Source organism: Nematolebias whitei, chromosome 3 (genome assembly GCF_014905685.2).
Source record: "Nematolebias whitei isolate Nwh7 chromosome 3, NemWhi1, whole genome shotgun sequence".
NCBI classification, from domain to species: domain Eukaryota; kingdom Metazoa; phylum Chordata; class Actinopteri; order Cyprinodontiformes; family Rivulidae; genus Nematolebias; species Nematolebias whitei.
The window spans coordinates 13,466,693-13,487,831 of record NC_056500.1 but is presented as its reverse complement, the minus strand read 5'-3'; the positions used below and the strand labels follow the sequence as shown (position 1 = coordinate 13,487,831).

General features: G+C 38.9%; 2 protein-coding genes across 2 annotated transcripts in view; both read left to right on the top strand.

Annotated features, from left to right (window-relative positions):
- LOC119430578 (collagen alpha-1(XXIV) chain) overlaps positions 1-12,637 on the top strand; it is a 91,866-nt gene extending 79,229 nt beyond the window's left edge. The window contains exons 46-60 of the mRNA XM_037698009.1: positions 1,381-1,434; positions 1,935-2,042; positions 3,917-4,024; positions 4,155-4,262; positions 6,190-6,243; positions 6,898-6,960; positions 7,260-7,313; positions 7,484-7,519; positions 8,424-8,459; positions 8,787-8,813; positions 9,919-9,981; positions 10,100-10,271; positions 10,369-10,478; positions 11,886-12,122; positions 12,402-12,637. Coding sequence (XP_037553937.1) covers positions 1,381-1,434; positions 1,935-2,042; positions 3,917-4,024; positions 4,155-4,262; positions 6,190-6,243; positions 6,898-6,960; positions 7,260-7,313; positions 7,484-7,519; positions 8,424-8,459; positions 8,787-8,813; positions 9,919-9,981; positions 10,100-10,271; positions 10,369-10,478; positions 11,886-12,122; positions 12,402-12,548 — 1,377 coding nt within the window. The 3' untranslated portion in view covers positions 12,549-12,637. The remainder of the gene's footprint in view (positions 1-1,380; positions 1,435-1,934; positions 2,043-3,916; positions 4,025-4,154; positions 4,263-6,189; positions 6,244-6,897; positions 6,961-7,259; positions 7,314-7,483; positions 7,520-8,423; positions 8,460-8,786; positions 8,814-9,918; positions 9,982-10,099; positions 10,272-10,368; positions 10,479-11,885; positions 12,123-12,401) is intronic.
- A 5,013-nt stretch (positions 12,638-17,650) lies between these two features.
- znhit6 (zinc finger HIT-type containing 6) overlaps positions 17,651-21,139 on the top strand; it is a 35,811-nt gene continuing 32,322 nt past the window's right edge. The window contains exons 1-2 of the mRNA XM_037698073.1: positions 17,651-17,829; positions 18,156-18,221. Coding sequence (XP_037554001.1) covers positions 17,747-17,829; positions 18,156-18,221 — 149 coding nt within the window. The 5' untranslated portion in view covers positions 17,651-17,746. The remainder of the gene's footprint in view (positions 17,830-18,155; positions 18,222-21,139) is intronic.

The following is a 21,139-nucleotide window of genomic DNA, read 5'->3' as shown; positions in this document are numbered from 1 at the left end:
TAATAATAATAATAATAATAATAATAATAATAATAATAATAATAATAATAAATGAGAAATATGCTTGACAGAACTTGTAAAATACAGTAGTTCCTTGTTTTCTTGCCGGGTTATGTTCCAGACACCCCCCATCCCTGCAATAAGTGAAAATCTGCCAAGGAGCAGCATTATATTTATTTTAGTATTTATACTTTGTATATATATATTAGGCTTTATAAACACTTCCCACACTCTTGCAATGTTCTAAACTCTTAAACCTATGTCATTTAACAACATACATACAGTACTGTACATGTAGCTACTAAATTTTACTTAGGAGTGCTGCAGAACAGTAGGGGCTCGGTTTCGGTGGTCCGACTCGGTTCCGCTCTGACTCGTTTCCTTTTCTGCAGAGCTGCCGTGCAGCGATGAAGCCCACAATCACTCTTCTAAACTCTTAAACCTACTAAGTTTAACAAACATACTTATAAGTAGCTACATTTTATTCACTACTCTACAGAACAGCAGCGGCTCGGCTCGGCTCCGATTTGGCTTCCTTTGGAAGACCTACTCTGCCGGTTCTGGTCGGCTCTTTGGCTCAGGGTAGTGGCGATGGGTTCTGGATAGAGCACCAGAACTTCGGTGGCACGCATCCCATTTGGAAGTCCTTGTGGGCTGGCTACCAGCTCTCAAGATTCACAGATGGGTCTGGAGGTCCGGTCCTGGTCCGCTTCGGAGGGTTCAGCGTGGCTCTCTGCATCCACTGGTCGCCAAGGTCACTGTGTAATAAACACCAAACTTTTTCCAATAAGACCAAAACTTTAACCCTATGTATTTCAGCAGAAGTTAACGGGGCTTCTGGGAAATGTAGTCCTTATGAGCGTGGACACAGTGTAGGCTTTTTGAAAAAAAACTACAAAATGGCAGCGCCTGTCTGAAGTATCACATGAGTAATATTAAAGTTAACAATCATGCGTCCTGTACAATCTTGTTTCAATATTACTTTGAAAAACCACAAAAGAGCGAGTCCGCGAAAGTCAAACCGCGAAGAAGCGAGGGACTACTGATTGGAAAAAAATACAGCTTATTGTGGTCATAGTTAATTTTTTTTTTAGAAATGTTCCTGATTTTTCATTTTGTTCTTTGATTCTTAAATGTTAAACACCCTTTAATAAATTGTGTTTTTGGTGAACTAATATATTTGCTTTTTCTTATGTCACATTTGTATACCAGAACCTATAGACATGATTCATTAACTTGTTTTTTTTCTTTTGAAACTATAGACCTTATCTATCTTCTATCTAGCCTTCTTAATAAAAACACAGTTTAGAGTTTTAATTAACTCATCTTCATCTGTGTGTGAAAAAAGTCAGCCTTTATATTTTTATTTGTGTGTTTCAGGGTTCAGCTGGAAAGAAAGGAGCAAGAGGTCTGAGTAGCCCCCCTGGTGTGGAAGTAAGTCAAAGTAAATTTATTCCTGATTTACACAAACTGCAGTATGAGGTGCAACAAGCAGCCATTAACATAACACCCAAGTGACATGGTAAGAACAGAAGGAAGTCAGAAATAGTCTAACTGAGTAAGTGTATTTACAGTATGTGTGTGTGCATGACCTGAGAAAATGTTCAATTTTTAGAGCAAATGGAAGAACAGCCATGTTTCAGTTCTATGAAAACTTTGTGAGAATCAATTAGTTGTTTAAATTACTTTTGAAGTTGTCCAATAGAACTCATTTTATTTGTATTTGCAACTAAACATATTGTCATTTTGCAGGACCATACCAAAATCAAAGACAGGAATATCAAATTTTAATCACATAATTTCAGCATTTCAGACAAGCAATGGGGCATTGAAACACAATGGAGTTACGGGTTTATAGGGGAACTGATGACAACTGATGACTGAGAAAATGGATCGCAGAAGAGATGAACTTCGGTGGCATTATTTATTTCTAGGGCCCGATTGGTTCACCAGGACTGAGGGGACTGAAGGGTTACCCAGGACCAGATGGTCCTCCAGGGCTGACAGGTTTACCAGGTCTACCAGGAAAACCAGGGCGGCAGGTAATTTGTGCTCAAGAAATCTTTATTATTATTATCAATGTGTCATTTAAAAAAAAAAACCTTCCGTTTGTTCAACTCTCAAGTCAGTAACTGCTAATTAGATTCAGCTAACTCAACTAACGTACAGTGATTGCTGGACATGGGCACCTGTGACCCCCGTGACCCAAAAAGGAAGAAACGGGTAAAGATAATGGATGGATGGACAGATTCAACTAACTAGTTAACTGTACAGTATTACTTTTCTGCCATTTTAGACATCTACAGTTTATCTGAGAGCTCTGCAAACTAAACAAATAAAGTGTATGTGGGAGGAAAAAAAAGAATAAATAAATAAATAAATACATACCCCGCAACCCAAAAAGGAAGAAGCGGGTAAAGATAATGGATGAATGGATGAATGAATGAATACATAAAGTGTCAATTTCCTTTTCTAAATCTGGCTATTTTTTTTTTTTTTCATTGTTTAAACTATAAACTGCAGTGTTGAACATACCCCAACAAAGCAATACTCAAATAACTGGTGTATTATCAGTGATTTTTATTATTATTTTTTTTTTTACAATTATTACCTCTTAGCTGCAGGACGTCACTTTAAAAAAAAACTTATTTAGCTTTTTTTTTTGTTTTCTTTTTTTTTAACCACATTTCCCCTGCTTGCATGTCTTGGCTTTATATCTGAGATGATGTGTTGTTTAAAGATGTAGCCTGAGTTTTTGCAACATTAAAATGTCTTATTTGACTTGATTAACCTCTCCTGGTTGCAGCACTGTGGGTTTATTTAAAGGTGCAGCAGAAAGAAAGTATCTTTACCCTTTCAGCCAAAACTGGAAACCTCAGCTTCTCTGTACAAAACATAAAATCTATTATTTTTTGTTTAACTTAGTCCATCCATCACCTTTACCCTTACCTTACCCCTAGTTTTGGCTTCTTCCTTTTCGGGTCACTGGTACCCATATCCAGCAGTCACTGTGCGGGAGGGGACATCCTGGACAGGTCACAAGTCCATCACAGGGACACATAGAGACAAACAACCATTCTCTCACTCAAGGGACAATTTAGAGTTACCAATCAGCCTAACCTTTTGGTCTGTGGGAGGAAACCAGAATATCGAGAGAAAACTCAAGCATGCACGGAGAGAACATGCAAACTCCACAGACAGGATTTGATCCTTTGACCTTCTCGCTGAGAGACAACAGCTCTACTAACTGAACCACCGTGCCGCCCTATTTACTTAATTTTGTAGAAAAATCTATTGAATCTAATGCTGGATCTGCATTTATTCTTGTTGGATCAATATGATTGTTTTTCTTATTTTAGGTCATATAGAAGTTTCATGACTCTTCTTAAAACGTCTCATCATTTCAGTATAACATCATGCTGTACCAATTCTCAACAGATGGTGGCGCTATTGTTCTAAGAAATGTAGATATACAGTAATAAATTCAATTCAATTCAGTTTATTTATATAGCGCCAAATCACAACAAAGTTGTCTCAGGGCACTTTACAGGAACATTCACATACATAAAAGCCAATTAGTAAAGTTCTCTATCTAAGGAATAAAGGCTGTAGTAAAAATTCTTGCTGAAAACATGGATGCATGTATTCCAAGTAAATTGGTCTTTAAAGATAATAAATGGTTTCTAATCCAGACAGTTTGAGATCCAGACAGTTTGAGATAGAAGAATGCAAAACCTGTAAATGGGAAAACTACTTGGTGTCATTTAGTTTATTGAATTATTTGAGACCACAATTTATCAACCGTGAACGGGCTTTTACTGGGGGAAAGAAATGTTTTACAAGCTTAAAAGGCAGCATTCGGACTTGTGCTAATTTTTATTTGAACTTTTTGTCACCACTTCCTGCATATATTTAGGGTCAGCGGGGTTCAGTGGGACAGGAGGGAACTGCTGCACGTCCAGGCCCCAGAGGAGAAAATGGACTTCCTGGCGCACCTGGAGAAATAGGACCACCTGGTCAAAAGGTGAAATTAAAACATCAGGAAATTACCTATAGGTTATTCTGAACATTCACTAGAGATTGAAACATTTCTGTGAATTAAATACTTTTGCAAATGTGGTAACATGTTAAACAAAGGACATGTGTTGATTAAGGGAGAACCTGGGCTGCCAGGAGACAGAGGAGCCCCTGGAATGAAAGGGATGGAGGGGGCTGCAGGTGACCAGGGCAAACAAGGTGACCCAGGCCCTAAAGGACAACCAGTGAGTACATAGATGTGTTTATTAATGTAAGCAAAAGTTCAAAAAGGTAGAACTGAATGCTGCATTCAGGGCATAGATCTAGGCCCTGAATGCAGCATTCAGTTCTACTAAACATATTTGAATATGTTTGTAAGAGTACTGTGAAGTCTGCAACAATTTCTGTGGTATTTTGTTTGAACAAAAACAAGGCATTGGAAGACATGAACTTAAGAAACTACCTAAAATGATTAGAAGACAAGTGCACTGCATGAGACAGAATGAATGAATGAATAAATAAATAAATAAATAAATATATAAATAAATGGTTGATGAGATGTTCCGTGAACTGACAATGGATTCATGACACCAGACGTCAAATTTAATAAATAAATGGAAGGAGAGCAAAATGGAGACATTTCTAAACAATAGCTTGAGTCTGGAGCAAAAAGCAAAACCAACCAAGACAGACAAAAAACAAAAATACTAGATAATTTCAAAAACCAAAAACAAAAAACACAACATTAAACTAATCAATGTACAGAGATCCAAACTGACTTGACTAAACTAAATGCTGGACAGAAACTTACAAAAACAAAAAAACAAGAAAACCAAATTAAATTAATCAAAATTCATGCTCAATAATCCAGGTAAAAAATTCAACAAAGCTCTGTCAGGTCATCTGGATTCTTTTTTTTTTTTTTTTCGTTTTGTTAAGACGTTTCATCCTTCATCCAAAGGACTTCATCAGACCAAGGAACCATAACAAACTCAGTCCCACAAGCAGCACACCCACATAGTGAACCAATCAGTTTGCTGGTGATAAGATGGTTTCTGGAGCCCGCTCTCTCTCCCGTCAACTCCTCTGCCGCAGCCAGAGTTAAAGTGGCTCCAAAGATCAAAGTTCATGCTCAATAATATAGGTTAAAAAATCCTGGACTGATGAAGTCCTTTGGATGAAGGACAAAACGTCTCAACGGAAAAAAAAACAGTCCAGATGACCTGACTGAATTTTGTTGGATTGTTTTTACCTGGATTATTGAGCATGAGCATGTTTTGCATGCTGCTTGCGGGACTGAGTTTGTTGTGGCTCCTCAGCCTGATGAAGTCCTTTGGATGAAGGATGAAACGTCTCAACGAAAAAAGAAACCGTCCAGATGACCTGACAAGTTTGATGCAAATCAACAAAAACATAAAACGATTCATTCAACAAACCAAAGAAAGTTCTTGTTAGAACATAATTTCTCAACTTTTTTTTTCAAACAGATTCAAGGGTCTATGCAAATAATCTCTATTTAGTTCAAATGTGTGTTTGATGCTTTTCCATCCCGAGTAGAGCCACTAATTATTTGGGTGAGATCTGAGATGGAAGCATTCTCTCTGAAAGAGGCCAAGTTATGTAAGGCCATCTCACTCCAGCATACTGAAAGCGGTGCTCCATGTTACTTATGTAAGCACAAAAAAAGAATAAAAAAGGACATTCAATCCCACGCTCTCCCCTTCCTCCCCGCCACTTCTGAAACAGAGAGGAGACTCACACCCCTGGGTCAGATCACTTTACACTTTCAGTGAATAGTTTCCCAGCCAAAGACGCTGGTTTGAAAGTGGAGCTATCCAAAGGACGTGAAAGACTGGCTGTGCAAACACACTGTCTGCACACCTGGACGACAGACAGCGCTCAGACACAGACCAGGACGCAGACATTCCTCTCTGTGTGTCTTGGAAGTTGTGTGAATGTGTGTTGGAGCTACTGTAGATCCAGATATAAAAGTGGTGTCTTCCAAAAAATACATGAGAACTTTTTAAAGGCCAGTATTAGACTTTCTTTGAGTCTGGAGCCACTTAAGTGCTTAAAAATAACATAAAAAAAACACCCTCGCACACACGCTATATGTTGTTACTAACTACAGACAAATGCCTGCTTGAATTAGTCCATCCTTTTTGTTTGCAGGGAGAGCCTGGAGATTTGGGGATGATTGGTTTGCAAGGCTTTCCAGGGCCACAGGTAAGAATCAGAATCAGAAAGCTTTTATTATCCTTGCACAGTGAAGTACAACAAAATTATTTTCCATACAGCCTTCAGCTTTAAGATGTGCTGCCCCTGTTGCTTAGATAAGAAAAAAGAAAAAAACATAAGGAGAGAGGTATATAAAAATAAAAAATAAAAAAAAGATCACTCACATTGTGTCCTTGACAGGGCATGGTTTGAGGCATCAACAAAAATCTACCACAGCAAAGCAACATAAATAGACATAATACAGATACGTGTGGAGTGTGTTGTGTTGGTCCCAGCACAGCCTCCAGGCGAGCGACGCAGCCCTTGGCACCTTCACATCTCCTAGGTTGCTGCGCCAGGGGAGGCGAGGGAGGCCAGTGGAGGCATTGAATTTGAGGGAAGGTCGTAGCACAGCACTGTCCAGAGGACCCCCAGCCATAGTCCTGATAAGAGGTGTTTGTTTATCAGCCAGCTCGGTTGAACTCCGTCACAGGTCCACGACCTTGGGGAAGGGAGTGGGTGGGGAGGGGGACAGAGCATCTTTGTTTCCATAACTTCCATGGAGAAGTTTGGAACAGTAGGAATCAACAGTTTGTTTGTTAAACATGCAGTAATTAAAGAAGAAATTACAAAACTCTATATATTGTATTTTCCTGCTAACAGGGGCCAAATGGGGAACTGGGAATAAGAGGCATCCCTGGCCCTAAAGGACCTGTGGGATCTCTGGTAAGTTTAATAAAAGTTAAATCTGTTATCTGTAATTTTGTTCTAAAACCCACTCTATTAAATACACTTAAAATCCGTCAGTCATTTATTTATTTGACTAACTATAGAATAGCGACAATTTGGTTGTCATTTTGTGTATGACTACACAGCTAAGGAGTAAATGTTAGCATTTCTTGGTGTTTCAGAAGTATTTGTGTCCTTTAATTATGAAGTTAAAAACATGCAAAAATATACTGAGAACATGGAAATTGTTTTGAATATCTGTGAGAACTGAAGAACAATCTTACCATGTCTTTCAGGGACTCAGTGGACCTGTAGGCCCTGAAGGAATGATCGGTCCACTTGGGAAGCCTGTAGGTTTCACATCTTTAAAGTACACTGCAATTATTGCCTTTTATTGCCACGTAGATTTTATTTTTTCACTTTTTATAAAACCATTTTACCACTGGCTTTATGATGATGTACCTAAGTGCAAGTGAGATGTCATTGCATTGTTTTTTATTTGCCTGGTTGCTTTCCACAGGGGGCAAGGGGTCCAAAAGGAAGCTATGGCGAAATGGTGAGACTTACCTAAAAATCATTACCCAAAAACTGAAAAGTGAAGATTACCACAGTGATTTTCAGTGGCTGCTGTTACACTAATCAAGTTTTATTTAGGACCTACTGTGTAAGTAGGAAATATAAAAATATGTGCCTGGAACAGTACTGGTGGGCCCTGTTTTGTATAGTTCTTGTTTGACTATCCTCAGCCATGATATACTGGTAGACGGCTATAGATGGGTCAAATAGCTGTTACTCAGTAAGTCATGTAGTGTGGAAAGCCTTAGAATGTCTTAAATGAACACTGCTGATGAAATGACTTTCCAAAATCACAATTAAACAAACGAGCAAACAAACAAAAAATCTCTAACAGCCTATATCCCTTGACAATTTCCACAGCTAGACACAAATACACACAAACCAGCTGTGTGCCACATGAGACCCCCCAGTGATATGAGGAGTTTTGCATATGTGAGGACATGCTGAACAACTTCGATTCTCACCACAAAAATAAATAAATAAATAAATAATTTAAAAAAATAAAAGAAAATGCTCAGTTACTACCTCTGGTCAGCCAGAGGGGGCAGTAAGAAACCACTGAAAATGATTTCTGTTCAATTCAATTCAGTTTATAGTGCCAAGTCACAACAGAAGTCATCTCAGGGCACTGTACAAAATATTCATATACAGTATAAAAGCCAATGAGTAAAAGTTATCTGCAGATGTATGCTTGTTCTTTAAGTGAAGTTCAGCTGAATCATTTATTTAATGACCACTCTAGGTTAGCAGAAAGTGTTTTTTAAAGTGTAAAAGTTCCCGAACTATGATGCTGACAAGACTGGCATCTTTAAAACAAACATAGCAAAACAGACATTACATTTTTTTTTTTTTTAAACATATTGAGATGTGTGTTTTTTTCCCAGGGGCCTCAGGGACCACAAGGAAGTCCAGGACCCAGGGTAAGAGTTAACTCCAGCATCACATTTCAGCATCTCAGACCCTGCTCAGACTGTTTTAATGTTGACCTTCAGATTAGTGCTAATACCTTAAATCTGCTGCAAGCGGTAAACACTTCTGACATGTTTTCCTTTACATCCATTCTCTCAGACAGATTAGATGTGAAGTTACACTAAAACACACTTTCTTTTTTGTAATGCTGCAGCACAGAGCACATGTTAATGTATAAATAATATAAATAAAACCAGAGACTGAACTGACTGCAGCCACAGTGGGATCATTTTCCAACATTGAACTTTTTGTTTTTTTCCCCCTTCCTCCCTCTGTAGGGACCCCCTGGTGCACCCGGTCCAACAGTAAGTGTTTCGCATCAGTAATGTAGACGTGTGGACAAGATCTGATGACAGCAGAAGTGTTGTTTAAATGTACAATACTGCAAATTTAGACCGTAATGACCATAAATGTTCAGCTATTAGTTAAACTTTTGAGAATTTGTATTACACGCCACTGTGCCTCGTGTCCTCATTCTGTTGGGTCGTCATTTTAAAGTGAGCAAATTGTCTTTCCATGTCCTGAAACATGAAATGTACCTTTCCTTCATCCTAGAGACTTTTCAGGAAAATAGAAGAAAATAAAAACTGTATTTTTTTGGTGTTTGCTGGTGCAGAGGTTAAAGAAGCCTGTGATCGGGAGATCGCTGGTTCAACTCGTGGTATCGACAACATCAAAATGTGGGTGGGATTGGTGAGGCACCCACCTCTGTCTCCACCCTCATTTGCCCCACTCTGGGACCTTGAGCAAGGCCCTTAACCCCCACCGTCTGCTCCCCTGGGCGCCCTAGATGGTCACTCTCTGCCCCACACAGAGGGCAGTGGTAGCTTGGTGGTCTTACGTCAGGAAGGGCATCCAGCGTAAAAAGATAATTGCCAAGTCTTTGCGCAACTTGGTTCACTGTGGTGACCCCTGATGAAGGGAACAGCTGAAAAAAAAAATGTGTTGGATAAACTAAGAAAAAGAAGAGCTGGAACTTTCCCTTCTGACTTGTTGTAAATGAGCCATCAAATCATGAACCCCAGGGAATAATATTCAACAAACCCAGTAAAATGAACCATTGATAACCATTAGTTGTCATTACAAAGAAAGGCTCTTTTTTATTACTTGTGGTTATATCCAGATATGGGAAGCTCTCTGCTGTTTGGATAACCCATTTTCTGTTCGAACAAACCATAAAAATTTCAACAATTTCACAGTTGCCTTCGTTTAAACATATTAAATGGAAACTCCAAGTTTTAGTGGAATGTTATTCTTCATACTGGAATCTGGAATGTGTGCTTTGTTAATGCTAGGCTGTTATGAAAGTGTATTTGTGCTGTATAATTGTGTATTGATTTTTGAACATAAGTAAGAAGTGTTTAGAACAAGACAGTTTATTGAACTAATCGTGTTGTTTTCACTCCACAGAGGCACATTTATGATGACTCAATATACAGTCAGTCTGACGCCAATCCTGCCCTCAGGACAGAGGTAAAGTACATAAAACAGATGAATGGATGAGTCATCTATAAGTGGACATGGTGGTAGATTATTGATCGCTTCCATTAGTTTAGAGCTTGACAGTTTTCTCTTTCTCTAATGCAACCAGAGTTTTCAGAACATGGAAATGAGCCAGGCAGACCAGAACACAGAGATCCTCAAAACTCTCCATTACCTGAGCAGCATAATTGAGAGCATCAAGAAGCCTCTGGGCACGAGGGAGAACCCTGCTCGTGTCTGCAGAGACCTGCTGGACTGTCGACACTTACACCTCAAAGACGGTATGTGGCAGCAGGGTTTATTTGTCATATTTGGTTTATTTTAATAGTGGAACCTTTTCTCACTTTGCCTTTTTGTTATCTGTTTGGGGACTTTCAGACTGGTTCTGGATTGATCCAAACCTGGGCTGCACTTCTGATGCCTTCAAGGTTTACTGCAACTTTACTGCAGGTGGACAGACTTGTTTACACCCAGTGGCCTCCAATAAGGTACCAGTGAAGAAGTAGATGTTGGCAATTACAGATGATTGCTGATGATACACAGTTATATTTATCCATGAAACCCAATCCAATCCAATCAGCTACTTAGACTACAAGCATGTCTTCAAGACATAAAAACTTGGATTACCCTGAATTTTCTTATTTTGAAAACAGACAAGACTGAGGTTTTAGTTTTTGGACCTGAGCATCTTAGGAATAAATACATTTTTCAGTCTTAAGTCCTCCTTAGATTACATTAATCTGGCCTCCAGCTCTAATGTTAAAAATCTTGGTGTTGTTTTTGATCAGGACATGTCTTTTATCCCCCACATTAAAAATGTTACTAGAACCGCCTTCTTCCACCTGCATAATAATATTAGAAACATCTTATCCAAAATGTATGCATAAAAATTGGTTCATGCATGTCATGTCTAGACTGGATTATTGCAGTGGTTCATTATCCAGGTGTCCAAATATTTCTTTGAAACGTCTTCAGTTGATCCAAAATGCTGCTGCCAGAGTCTTAACTGGAGTTAGTAGGAGAGATCATATCTCTCCAGTTTTAGCTTCTCTCCATTGGCTCCCTGTCAAATCCAGAATTTAATTCAAAATCTTACTTCTAATCTACAAAGCTCTCAACAACCTGGCTCTATCTTATATTCAAGATCGTATTGTTCCATATTTTCCTAAGAGTGCACTTCATTCTTAGACTGCAGGCTTATTTACGGTTCCTAGCGTTTCCCAAAGTAGAATGGGAGGAAGATCTTTCCATTATCAGGCTCCTCTCTTGTGGAACCAACTTCCAGTTTCTGTCCATGAGGCTGACACATTGTCCAGTTTTAAGACTGGGCTTAAGGATTTTCTTTTTGATAAATTCTATAATTAGGGTTGACTTGTTATGTTGTCTTAAGCTTAGACTACTAGAGAACAAATTGACCTAATTTCCTTAAATTGTTTGCTAAAATTGAATAGTTTTCATTTGATACTATTTCTATCTTACCGTGTGAGTCTTGTCCTGCCATTGTGTATCTGTTCCTACCAAACCCAGCCGGTCGAAGCAAAGGGCCACTTGTCCTGAGCCTGGTTCTACTAAAGGTTTCTTCCTCATGAGGTTTTTTTTTTTCCTTTCCACTGTCGCCTTCATGTTTGCTCAAGATGAGAGTTCTGAGATGGAGTTAAACTCAAAGCAGTCTGTCTCTCAGATAAATAGGGTTAAATTATTACTTTTATATATTAAAGTTTCTGTTCAGTGCCCTGAGATGACTTCTGTTGTGACATGGCACTATATAAATAAACTGAATTGAATTGAAACTGAATATAAAGCACACATTTGTAGGTATGTCCAAGAATAAATCCTGTTGTCCCTTGAGTCTGTGTTTTCAAGACAGCTCTTCAACTATGTTTCCTCTCCAACAGATGGTGTTTGGTGTTGAGAAAGTCCAAATGAAATTTCTACATTTACTGAGCGCCGAGGCGAGCCAAAGCATCACATTCCACTGCCAAAGCGATCCACCCTACAGCACCAAGAACACATTTAGCTCCACCGGACCCTTACATATAGAAAACAGCAGGCTTCGGTTCCAAGGCTGGAACAAGCAAATGTTTGAGAAAGACACACTACTTGAACCACATGTGATGCAAGATGAGTGCGAGGTAACGAGCACAACAGAAGCTTTAGACTCATTCTCATAAAACCTTTCACATAATTCAGAATATCGATAGATTTGACTTTAGAAATCCATAGGAATAATCACATTTTAGAGAATTGTTTTATTGTTTTCAAGGTTTAGATTTGGAGAAAGTTCCAAATGTGCTTGCAGAACTTAAAACTATTGTATTTTATTTTATTGTGACTTTATGTATAAATATCTGGATCACAAACCACTGAAATCACATGCTGTACTTTGCTTTCCTCCATTCATTGTGTTTCAGATCCAAGATGGCAGGTGGCACCAGTCTCGTTTCTTCTTCCACACTCAGGACAGTCGTCAGCTACCCATTTCAGACATACAGGGATTTCCCACTTCACAGGACAACCGTCAACAGGACATAGAAATCGGTCCTGTCTGCTTCCTCTGACACAACATCTTCCTTTAACTCGCTCACGCAGACCACTCAGATTTACAGATTTTTTTTTTTCATACCAAAGTTATGCCTCTTCAGGATGTGTTCATGGGAGTTAATGTTTTTTCTGAAGAGTCTCAATGGGACTTTGTGAGAGAAAATGCTCATTTGAGGAAGATCTACTCAGAAGAACTCAATCTTTGTGATTTATTCATGTCAATGAGGCCCAAAGTCAGTCCATTGAGAACTGTCCATTCAGAAATGTATCAAATAAACGTAAAATCTATTTAATTTAGGTTTTCTTTTTACAGTGCTTAGTTTAACTGCAAACGGACCCATATTAATTCCTAATCACAGGGAAGGGCCTCCCAGCGCAGCGGCCTGTTCAGAATCTCTAAACATACACAGTAAACACCCAGATCATCCTAAGCAGGAGCCCACCCCGAAGGATCGTGCCGGGCCTCTGCATAGGACACTGTCTAAGTAAGGGTTTAAACAAGTGCAATAGCATGTGGATAATATGTGACTGCTTTAAAGAAAATCCCATCTAATGAAATATTTACGTTTGTTTTTATTTTGGTCCCACACAGTTGGACTTGTACCTCTAGACTTATGGTGCTCTACCTCTACCTGGTGATTTGCTTTCTAGACTAGTCGCTAATGTCAGTGTAGTCATTGTTGACTTTGTGTCGTATGTACCGGTTACATCAAGATATGTGTTGTGTTGATTTGGTCATTTCTAATTTATGAACCAATTTTTGATCCACTACATATTTCTGTAGTGTTTCTCTCTATGTGGTTGGTTTCCAAACCAACCATTGGTGCTGCAACAATGAGTCATCAACATTTCCTGTGTATATATTGACAGCATACTGTATGTTTATTTATAACCTGTTTTTTTATTCACATTACTGAACTTCAGTAAGTTATACTCTCAGAGATTTGTTTCACCAACCACAGCTCAGTCTAAGGAATATTTATGTTGAAATGGTGTGTTTTCAGTTCATACCTTTGACTCTTCATCATAGTGTTGTTGTTGTTTTTAATCATTATCATTATTGTTTTTGTTTGTTTTTTTACATTCAGAGGTATTTTTCTGGCTGCCAGCTATAGTCAGTCGGAGTCAACAACAAGGAAAACAGTCATTATATACTTAAGTTATAATACCTTCAACAAAGTGTTTGGAAATTTTCTGGAGGATATTGCAAATGTGTAAATAGAAAAGCCTTGACAAATAAAAGGATCTTTTTGATCCACAACTGGTTCTGTGCTCTTTTTGATAAGACGTAGATACCATAATGGACAAGTCAAAAACACACTGGAGTCCAGCAGGAATAGCATGACGGTAAGTAAGGCAGCACCTCCTTATGGATGCCAGCAGACATCCGTCCATCCATTATCTTTATCCACATCTTCTTTTTCGAGCTGGTAACTGATGGCCATGTCCAGCAATCACTGTGTGAGAGGCAGGAGACACCCTGGACTGATCACAAGCCACATAGAGACAAACATCCATTCACACTCTCACACCTAGGGTCAATTTAGAGTTACCAATCAACCTAACATGCATGTTTTTGGTCTGTGGGAAGAAACCGGAGTACTCGGAGAAAACTCACGCAAGCATAGAGAAAACATGCAAACTCCACCCAGAAAGGCTCTTCGGGCAGGATGCAACATTGCGACCTTCTCGCTGAGAGGTGGCAGATCTACCAACTGAGCCACTGTGCTGCCAGTGGACCTGTATGTCTACAGTACATTCTTCCGGAATTACAAAAAGAGAATATAAACAGATTTCATTAGTGGTGCATATATTTAAATTTATTTATTTTATTATTTTACAATATTGAGCGCTGTGAGTATTCTATTGTCCAGACATGTTGAAATCCACAAAAAAAAGTTGCTGATTAGCATTAGTTCATGTTTGCAACTCATTAGAAACTCATCAATGTATATATTTTTAAAGTCCATATATAACATTATTCTTTGACAGTTTGCAATTCACTGCATATATTTGATATTGTCAGATTCTTCGTGTGAGTGTTTTAGGGTCACACAATTCATACACACTTAACAACACCACCATTCATCCATCAATTATTTTTACCCATTTCTTCCTTTTCGAGTTGATCACTGATGACCATGTCCAGCAATCACTGTGCGAGAGGCGGGAGACACCCTGGATAAATCACAAGTCCATCACAGGGCCACATAGAGACAAACTAGACAAACAACCAGTCACACTCTCATTCACACCTAGGGTCAAATTAGAGTTACCAATTAGTCTAACATGCATGTTTTTGGTCTGTGGGAGGAAACTGGAGCACCCGGAGAAAATCCACGTATGCACGGAGAGAATGAAGAAGAATGAGAAAAGAAAAGAGAAGAATGAAGAAGGGTAAGGCAATAGGACATGATGACATACCAGTGGAGGTTTGGAAATGTCTTGGAGAAATGGCAGTGAGGTTTTTGACTCAAATATTCAATGGCATGTATGAGGGTGAGAAAATGCCTCAGGAATGGAGAAGAAGTGTGCTGGTGTCCGTTTTTAAGAACAAGGGTGATGTACAGACTTGTAGCAACTACAGGGGAATTAAGTTGATGAGCCACACGATGAAAATCTGGGAGAGAGTTGTGGAAGCAAGACTTAGACGAGAGGTGACTATCTGTGAGCAGCAGTTTCATGCCACGAAAGAGCACCACAGATGCCATCTTTGCTTTGAGAATGCTGATGGAGATGTACAGAGAGGGTCGGAAAGAACTCCATTGTGTCTTTGTGGATTTAGAAAAAGCATACGACAGAGCGCCAAGAGAGGAGGTGTGGTATTGCATGAGGAAATATGGAGTGGCAGAAAAGTATGTTAGACTGGTACAGGACATGTATGAGGACAGCAGGACAGTGGTGAGATGTGCTGTAGGAGTGACAGATAGCTTCAAGGTGGAGGTGGGATTGCATCAAGGATCAGCTCTGAGCCCCTTCTTGTTTGCTCTAGTGATGGACCGACTAACAGATGAGGTCAGGCAAGAATCCCCATGGACGATGATGTTTGCAGATGACATTGTGATCTGTGGTGAGAACAGGGAACATGTGGAAGAGAACTTGGAGAGGTAGAGGTATGCACTTGAAAGAAGAGAAATGCAAGTCAGCCGTAGTAAGACAGAGTACATGTGTGTGAATGAGAGGGAGGCTGGTGGAACAGTGAGGCTACAAGGAGCAGAGGTCACAAAGGTGCAGGACTTCAAGTACTTGGGGTCCATTGTCCAGGAAAATGGGGAATGTGGTAAAGAAGTGCAAAAGAGAGTCCAGGCAGGATGGAGTGGATGGAGAAAAGTTTCAGGAGTGATTTGCGACAAAAAGGTGTCAGCAAAGGTCAAAGGAAAAGTTTACAAGACAGTGGTGAGACCAGCTATATTGTATGGTCTGGAGACAATGGCATTGACAAAAAGACAGGAGAAAGAACTGGAAGTGGCAGAAATGAAGATGCTAAGGTTCTCCTTGGGAGTGACAAGGCTGGATAAGATTAGGAATGAGATCATCAGAGGTACAGCACAGGTTGAATGACTGGGAGATAAAGTTAGGGAGGCCAGACTGAGATGGTTTGGCCATGTCAAGAGGAGGGACAGTGGGTATATTGGTAGAAGGATATTAGAAATGCAGCTGCCAGGACAAAGACAAAGCAGAAGGCCAAAGAGGAGATATATGGATGCAGTTAGAGAGGATATGAAGGTAGTTGAGTCTTTGAGGTTCAATGTGATTTGTCTGTTTAAATAAAGGTTGAATGAATGAAAAGTTGGAGTGAGAACAGAGGATGCAGAGGACAGAGTGAGGTGGAGGAGGGTGGCTTGCTGTGGCGACCCCTGAAGAGGGAAAAGTCGAAAGAAGAAGAAGAAGAAAAAGAAGAATGTCTCCCATGCATGACTTGAATCACTTGACATAACAGTTAACACTGAATATATATCTTGTTTCAGGCTACAACTTTGACCAAAAATAAATAAATAAGAAAAACAACAAGAAAAAGTAAATAACCAAAAATTGTCTCTCCTCCAACATGTATTTCCAATATAGTTATTTGCAAGACAGTCATTTGGGAACAGTTTGTGTTGGTATATCTAAAGTATATTGCATCCATCCATCCTTTCATTTTCTATACCTGCTTGTTTCATTCAGGGCTGCAGGGGAACTGGTTTCTGTCTCCAATGGTCACTGTAAAGAGAGACAGTACTCCCTGGACAGGATGCAAGTCCACCATTGGCCCTTAAAGTACAATATAAAAACAAAACATAAAGTCTCAAGTCTAAGTATTATTTAAAGCATCTCGTTAAAGAAATAATGAGAAAAAAATTTGTTTCAATTCCTTTTTAATACAAAGGGTAGAAAAAAACATGGGGAAATTCTAAATCTTTAGTCAGAGACAGAGTCAGAGTTTCTTTATTGTCATTCGCACCTCATGGGGTACATGTGGTGGAGCGAAATTATGTACACAAGGTCCCAGTTACATCCAACAATAAAATGTATAAGAAAAACAGTAATAACATCTAAGATATGAACTAAGAAAAACATCAACTAAATATACATTAAGCACTCATAACATAAAAACATTGAACATCAGCACAAACATGAACATGAGTCTGTGAGCAGATGTGCACGCATGAACACATCAACATTTAAACAGATCAGCAGCAACATGAAACAGATCAGCAGCAACAGGTTTTTCACAGTGATTATTCTAGTTAGAGATTCATGAGTCTGACAGCCTCAGGGTAGAAGCTGTTCCTCAGTCTAGTGGTTCTACACTTAATGCTCCTTAACCTCCTTCCTGAGGGGAGTGGGGCAAAAAGTGTGTGTGCTGGGTGAGTGGGGTCCTTCATGATGCAGGTTGCCCTCTTCCTACATCTGGAGGTGTAGATGCTATTAGAGCTATTCTCCTTAAAAATACTAAAATAAAAAATATTAAATATGACTAATATGACTAATATGACTTTATTTCCTCTAAATGGTTTATGTTTATTTTCATATTTTCCAACAGTTAGTGTTGTAGTTACAACTCTTAGACACGTGGCGGCGCCAACGAGCAGAAGTCAACCGGAACTTGTTCCCACGTGCTGCTCCTCTTGGCGGAAGTGGATCTGTTTTGATGCAGCGAGACGCTTTTAATGAACATGCTTTAGGGGTTCTGCTGTATGTTCCCACCGGTTTTACAAAAAAATAAAATAACATGTCTACATTGAAGAGTCCAGTCGATTACAGTTGTCAAGAGGATGAGCAGAAAGCGATAAAAAGGAAAATGTCCCTCTCAAAGTGAGTCCAGACAACGAAGTTTTCAAACTTTAGCACTGTTGTTTTATTTAGCCACTCCCAACTTTTCCTTTTTTATTTCAGTGCGACACTCAATACATTTGTATTTTAAGTAAATGCGACATGTTTCTTGTTTTTTTGGATGTACTGTAGCTTTTTTTTTTAAATTCCGTATAGTTTGATCTGAAGTATCCAGATATTTGAAAGCTATAATTGAGATGGTGGTTATTGTGTTTCTGTTAACCATATCTATATGAATTGTTCATTTTAATTTTGAAAAAGAAAAAAGTGTCATAATTTTATGTTTCATGCTGATGTCTTTGCTGCAGATGTGGAGTTTGTGGTTCAGAGGAGGCAAAGTACAGATGTCCTGCCTGCCTTGCACACTCTTGTTGGTGAGATTATTTAAACTAAGAAGCAATTCCACACACACATTTCTTTGACACTACACCTTATTGGGACTCTTCAGAGGCTGTGCTCAAGTTGCCAAAAATGGAACATAGCTTGTTTTAGAAATCCACAAATGTAAAGACAAAAGGGACTTTTTTATTGCCATTAAAATTTATGAAGGTAAATGGTCTGTACTTAAAGCACCTTTCTATCTGATCAAGACACTCAAAGCGCTTTACACTACAATCTGTGCCCTCATTTACCCATTCATACAGCACTTTACTATATCTTTACAAAGACTAATCAGTGCTTTATCACATTCATACACCGATGGGGCACATCATAGTCAATGAGGGGTTCAGTGTCTTGCCTAGGGACACGTTGGCGTGTGACTGCTGGTGGAATCGAACCCCCAGCTCTCGCATTGGAGGACAACTTCTCTAATCACTCAGCCACAGCCACCCAGGTTATATTTTTTTCCATCTGGAGGAAGCCCTGCGACAAACTCAAAAAGTTCCAGAGGGATGATGTATCCTCTCCGACCCTGTGATCTCCCAGGAGGAGCTGGTGACTCGGTCTTCCTCCTGAACCTGTTGCCTCCATCACCCAGTCACGGATAAGAAACAGAAAATGAATATCTATATGTTGCATTTGTTCTATAATCAGTGTTGTGGCTCTCATGTCTGTTGTTACATAAAACCTCAAATACACCTCCACACTCATCTGCAGGCCAGCAACCACTTTCAGGGATGAAGATGTTCACATCCTTGATAGAGGGGAACGTTGGTTTAAGAGAGGAGTGAAGGAAGCCATCTTTGTGAAGAGAACTTGTCCGTCGTTAAACGGGGGTGGAGGCCTCCGTGTTCAACTGTCCCCCTCTTACAATGCTGTTAGTGCATCGCAAGAATAACAAGCAGCCACCAGGGCACTAACAATCAGTTGTTAGGCTGATGGTCCTCCCTTTGCATGTGAACAGCTAGTTTTGGCTGTCACCAGTAAACTGGCTGATCCACTGTGAGAAGGTGCTGTTTTTAAGACTGTGTTTGCAGCTCCTCAGACTGAAGGAAGTCTTTGGATAAAAGATAAAAGATTTCAACAAAGAAGAATCTGTCCAGAGGACCTGACTTAACCTTACTGGATTTATTTACCTGGATTATTGAACATGCATCAGGACAAAAATCTCAAATATATTAGCCTTTATGCAAAAAAATAAATACATAACAAAACTAAATTTATATGAATCCGTTAGAAAAATTCTTGTTCACTAACATTTACCCAAAACAGCTGCAACTTGTGGCAGTTAAAGATTTTTATCCAACTTTACTTGCAAGGGCCACATTCAGGACAAGTTACATGCATAAATGCATACGCATGAAAACAGTGAATCACAGAATGAACCTGGAACAGAGTCGTCTACAGACTTTTATAACATTAACAGTTCAGTGGGCGTTCCTTCGTGCTCAAGCCAGCTGCAATCCCAACTCACATCAACAATCTTTGTCTACACAGATGGTTTTTGGGCGTCAGAGAGACATCGCGACTCGGCCTCCAGTCCGAGATTAGAGAGTGTTTTGGGAGACATCCGAGCGGCACATTCTCATAGCTTTAAAGGAAAAATATTCTCAGACACAATAATAAAACACAATAAAACATTTATAACCCTTGATCGAAAATTCTCTAACCCAAACCCAGTTCTATTTAAAACTGCAGGCAAACATATACCGGTACATATTTAATTATAGTCAATTAATACAAATGTTTAGTTACTAATCTACCTTAATACTTTCTGTAAAATGAGGAAAATTTAAATCCAGAACTATTTTGTAGTAAGCAGCTATATTCTGGTGTTAGAAGAAGTGTTTATTTTATAAAGTGAGATTTTTATTCTGCATAATTCTGTATAATTGAACACAATTTTTTAATTAAACTATTTTTTTGTTACTTGAAAAGCAAAAGCTTTACAATGCGTTATTAAATTATTTCACATCATATGGAAGCATTTTGTCTCATATCAACATTTAAAATGATCTGATTGTAGTTTTTCAATCTTATTTTGTTTGTTTTAAACGACAAGCAGCATCATAATATTTCTGATTGATCCCTGGCTATGATTTTGTTTTTTAATGACTAAACTTTATTGTAATCAGTTGTCAGTAACAACAAGGCACTGGAAACAGTTCATAATCTGTTTTTAGAGTTTTTGCTTGCTGGATTCTTTTTTCAACAACCTTCAAATTCCAAATGTCACAATAGAGGTCATGCCTGAAATTTTCATTAAAACTTGGCACAAAGTGCTACAAACTGTTCTTTCTATTCTCTCACTGTTGCTTGTTGTTTTGGGCACCTCTTTGCATTCCTTTAGCATATTTTTCTGAAGATACGGTCTCTGCCTGGCACGAGCCAAATACCTGTCTCTCAGCAGAAAGCTGAACACGGGTCTGTTCATGAAAGGATTAAGTATCACCTTACACCACCCCAGGTCTTCACCACAGTTACACAATTTCTCAGATATCTGGATCGGTACTTTATTTAATAATGTTTATAATAGACAGAAAGTAATCAGGAGTGGGCAAATTCAAACTCTTCTTACTAAACCAGTAAATAGCATAAAAGGTGCTACGTGCCTTACGTCATTTTATGCTTTTTGTGTTGTAACTATTTGAAAAGGTAGACCAATTATGCTGCAATAGTCTATAAAATTATTTTGTATTTAATTTTATAGGAATGCACGATATTATCGGCATGGTATCGGTATCTGATCTGGCGATATTAGCGATAAAAGTTAAATATCTATCTATCTGTCTGTCTGTCATCTATCTATCTATCTATCTATCTATCTATCTATCTATCTATCTATCTATCTATCTATCTATCTATCTGTCTGTCTGTCTGTCTGTCTGTCTGTCTGTCTGTCTGTCTGTCT